Source organism: Solanum lycopersicum, chromosome 2 (assembly GCF_036512215.1).
Source record: "Solanum lycopersicum chromosome 2, SLM_r2.1".
NCBI classification, from domain to species: domain Eukaryota; kingdom Viridiplantae; phylum Streptophyta; class Magnoliopsida; order Solanales; family Solanaceae; genus Solanum; species Solanum lycopersicum.
In genome coordinates this window covers 46,604,131-46,609,202 of record NC_090801.1, presented here as the reverse complement: position 1 = coordinate 46,609,202, position 5,072 = coordinate 46,604,131, and the positions used below count along the sequence as shown (strand labels likewise).

Sequence of the window (5,072 nt, the reverse complement as noted above, 5' to 3'; positions counted from 1 at the left end):
TATTGATAGTTAATAATGATCCTATATTTAAAGAGCTTGACAAGAAGGTAGGTTCGGTGATACATACATCTAGAGTTTGAATTTAATTTCTCTTCTTCTATCTTCTTTTGATTTTTCAATTTTTTTCATTCAAATAGTAAATCCTGTTCTAAGTTTTATACAAAAAAAATTTTATCAATAAAATTTGAAAGCTATTAACCCGTTGAGGTTTAATTCATAACTTATGTCCTCTTACAAAGTACAAAGTTCCATAACTTCAAATATTAATACAAAGTTACAATATAGTATGAAAAAAAAATTAGTTTAACCCATTAAACATGACTAACCCCTTAAGAGGCAAGGGTTGAGCTAACTAGTATTTTCTCTTAAAACCCTAACCCCTAAATCAGACCTAAAGGTAAACCAATCTGACTTAGAATCGGAACGGTTAAGACTGACCTTTAAGAGGCTAGATTTTGGCTAGCTAGTATTTTTTGAAGGCCTTATGTAATTAAGCGTATTTCTATATTTTATACGTAATATTTTCTTGTTAATTTACATTACATAACTTTATTGACAAATCAACAAGTTTCCACCTAAACAATTGTTAATGGATTCGATGACCATTTATCACATACTTATATTATGAGTTGCATCTCAAGAAAATATTGTTGAATCATTAACAAGCTTGACATGTAAAGAGGGAATCAATGAATTACCTCTTGCTTTTATTTTCTTTCCCTTTTAAGTATAAATCTTAATTAACACACACAATTACTAATTTTGCCTTGATTTCAAATTTACTAAGTCTAATTACCTCATATATGGTAAAATCATAGATGTGTACAAGCCCCTTACTTGGAGATACATTAAGTGAGAAAGTTTAAAAGGAGGACTAGAATAGATAAAGGAAAAAAAATTCATAGATTTACAAAATCTTTCTGTGATCACATTATTTGGCAAGCAAAATGAAATGACAATATTACCCATTACATACATATATACAATTTGACCTCATTAACTCTAGGTTTTATCAATTTGAAAATATCTCTTGGATCTATCGCCTCTTATCTTAAGGCTAAAACTGGTAAAAATTTTCCTCATTACCTCATTGAACATATCTTTATTGTCTCTTGAAATATAACGGACAATTAGAAAATTGGAGGCCCAAATTTGTCCTTATGTTCTTCTAAACTAAATTTTATTTGACTAAAAAAATTGTCTTTATTACTTCAATTGTTTTCTTGCAAACTAAGTACACTTCAAGGGAACAATATATTTGTAATAAAATTCTACTACTAGTTTTTATATGTCTTCTTCAAAAAATTGATACACTCTAGAGAGGAGAAAAGTGGAACAAAAAATATGGGTAGCACTGATTCATCACCTTTTGAAACAAATGAGCAGGTACATACATATATATGTGTAGTGTTATTAATTTTCAATCACTATTTCTTTGGTTTAATTCATTAAAAATTGATTGTTTATTTCTGTGTTTTTTGTGTGAGATCTAATTCTTACCATTTTGTTTATGCATTTATATCTCAAAAAGAAAATAGATTTTTTTTTCCTTTGGTTGTTAATAAAATTTCATGAGGCTGACTATGTGTTTGATAACCTCTTAATTGATTTTGTATAAAAGAGGGCGAATTTTCAAGAAATTGAATTTAGATCTACTTTATGAAGTTGTGCTATTATTTTATTCTTATAAAACTAAAGATGATAATATATTGGAAAATTTTCTAGACTAATTTTATGAGAGAATTACATTTTATAGTTATTTAAGATTTATTTCAATAACAAAATTTCTAATCAGTCAAGAATTTCTTCTAATTAGATGGTATAATTGAGTGATGTAACAGTTAAATATTTCAATCATTAAATTTACTCTTTATTTTATATTTTGAAGTCTTTCTTGATAACTATTTCTTGTAAGATATGTATACATGTTTTTACAAAATAAAAGATTTTTTTTGGCTATTTTATACCACGTCGCATAGTTTTTTTATTAATAAAATAAAATTAAAACATTCTTAGTCAGAATAAGTATATATAACTAGGTGACTAGATCTTACTTAGATATCCTAATAAGGTAACAAACCTCCTCTAATTATTAGCAAACATGAATAAAACAAGAGTTAGAGAGCACTAGGTATACTATGATTACACATTTTTTAATTGCACTGTATGATGATATGCTTAAGTAGTTCAAAATTATAAAATACAAGAAGAAAATTGAATCATCAACCCCAAATTTTCTTTTACAAATATATCGTACCAATTCCTGAAATGTTATCCACTAATATTGTCATCCCAATAATTTTGGCAAGAAAAGAAATGACAATTTTTAGGCAAGTATTAATGTGTAAAAGGATATAATGTCTCATTTTCTTGGCATGTAATAGGGGAGGCAGGAGTCATTGTGTGCTTTAATAACTTTTTTGTATCGTAAAATTAAACGTGTAACGATTGTGTAATTTTAACTATAATCTACTCTAGAGTCATGTACTAGAACGGTTTTTTATTCTAGTTGTTAATTTTACTTCTTTTCACGTTAGAAAAGGAGCACTCTCACGATATAGAATGAAATCACCATTTTACCCTAAATCATTCCAAAAACCCTATTCTCTATGTCTTTGTTGAGTTATTTCTTTCAACTTGCCGTGGACTTGATCTGAGCTTCTCTCTCTTAATTTGGGATATGTATTTTGAGACCCTAGTTATACTTCAACAACACTCCGAACCATGTCAAGCCAACTTCCTATTTTCTACAAACCAACTTCCTAGTATGTTAGGGTCTTATCTTTTTGCTTCAAACCCTCTTTTCAACCTATAGATATATCATCATCTTCTTGATAAATCAATATAAAAAGATGAAGTAAAACAAAATTTGATTCATATGTAATCTCTAGACTCTGTTACATGTATAGTAGGATGTAAGAGAAAATAATAGTTCTGTGTTAGTTATGTGAAAGTACCCGACTCGTTTTAGATGAATTAGCAGGCTTGATTTCTATTAAATGGATGTCAATAGGAACCTTCAATAAGCCTATTTATATTCTTGGTAGGAGATCCATTGTTGTCAAGGGTACTCCTCTATCTTAAGTGTATTTTGAGTTTGAAAGAATTTACTTCGAATGAAGAAACATTAATTATTAGTTCCTTATATTTTGATTGACAAATTTATTAGCCCTATTTGTAAATTATCCCTATTCCTATTAGGGAGGTGAGGCAATAAAAGACTTGATGAACCGTCCAAATTTCTGATATCAAATAAAAGCTTACTCAAGTCTCATAGTCATTCATTTAATTGGTACTTCCATATGAATGACTAAATAAAAAGAATCAAGCTCACACGTCGTAAAAATTTTGTTTGAGTCTTATAATCATTAATTTATTGAACCAATGTCACCTCTTTCAAGTTTTGTGAGGTGAGTGACCCTAGCTCTACACAACTTTCCTTCCTTCTATAATTGGAGTGCATCATCAAGGGTGTGATCATACAGATGAAATTTCTTAATTCTTAACCAATATCTCATATGAACCTTGTAAATGGAGAAAGCTTGCTAAGGAAATTTTCCCTTCTATGGAATCTATGTGTCCCAATTCTAAATTAGTGTATTTTGAATGTACCAAATGTTTCTCTAAAAAATGATCTGTCACAAAAGCTATAGGTGATGTGGTTTCTCTCTGTGATGGAAACATAACGGATGGGGTTTAAACAAATTCCATGAGTAATAGGATTGTTCGGTGTGCAAGATAAGATGAAATATCTCATGCTTAAGTTTGAGATTATTTTGAAAGTAGTTTATTCCAGATTCCATATTGGATAAATTAGTTTAAGAATTATAATTAAAATTATATTCTCGAGATAATTTAGTCTGCATATCAAACTATCATTTTAAGTCGCACAGACAACATATTAAGGAGAAAGTGGACGAAAAAATATATATATGATTTGGTTCATGTTTTTTTGTTCTTTAATAATCATTGACATGGATATTGTCATCAACTCAGAATTTTATGAAAGTGTTTCTCTTTTCTATTACACTATAAGTTTTTCATCATTCAATAGTATCCTAGGAAAATGTTAATCTACATTTTTTATTATAGATAAAATGTAGGTAGATGTTCTTAGAACCTTAACTAGAAAGAAGTGAAGTCTTTGTTTCTCCAAAAACTTAAGCTCTAAACTAGCTAAGTCCCATCAATTGATTGGATTTGGTTCATTCCTAAACAAACCTTAGTAGATTTTTAAACCTTTAAAGTTCATGAATCTTCATTAAACAATTGTTGGATGAGATACTTGATAGATACTTAGCTTGATAAATATGTTATTTTATTCAAAGTTCTTTTGATATGTGTATGTTTGATGATAATATCGTTTCAAGTAATTTACTGTTCAAATAATGAGAAAGACTGTTTCAAAAGATAATTAGCTTGATAGGTATTTTTTATTTTTTTGTACTATGTATATATGATGATAATATTAGTTTACTATATTTTAAAAATTGAGAAAAAACTTTTGCAATCCAATCAGATCACTTGAAAAATATCATAATCTGTTATTGTAATGATTATATTTGCAGGGGGAATTGAAACCTAGCAGGAGTATGCCAACATGGCTAGGACCACTTTTGAAGAAGACATTCTTTGGGGAATGTTTGGTGCATGATGGACTTCAAAAGAATCAAAGGAGCAAGTACTGTATCACATGTGATTCTGATTTATGCAGGTATTGCATCGCTACAAACAAACACAATGATCATGACCAGCTAAAGATTTATCGACATGTTTACAAAGACGTTGTTCCTGTCGAGCAGATGAAGAAGTATATTGACTGCAAACTAATTCAGGTAAATTAAATTGATATAGACAGTTACAACTAGAAATGAAATAAGATTGCATATTTTTGTTATGAATTGATGCTCCAGACATTAACTTATTTAAACATTTGAATGATAATTAAATATAAGTTAATGAGATGTTAATCAGTTGTTATTATTTTGAATGTTGTTGTAAAAGTTTTGTTTATTAATATAAAAGTTGAGATTTTAGTTCAAAGTTGTAAAATATTTATGATAAAAGAAAAT

At 28.4% G+C, this 5,072-nt stretch overlaps 1 protein-coding gene across 1 annotated transcript; it reads left to right on the top strand.

Annotated features, from left to right (window-relative positions):
- Window positions 1-1,344: 1,344 nt before the first annotated feature.
- Window positions 1,345-4,844, top strand: LOC101252239 (protein RGF1 INDUCIBLE TRANSCRIPTION FACTOR 1-like). Its single transcript, XM_026029085.1, has 2 exons — window positions 1,345-1,386; window positions 4,569-4,844. Exons 1-2 carry the CDS (start codon window positions 1,345-1,347, stop codon window positions 4,842-4,844), a joined length of 318 nt encoding a protein of 105 aa, XP_025884870.1.
- Window positions 4,845-5,072: the final 228 nt, after the last annotated feature.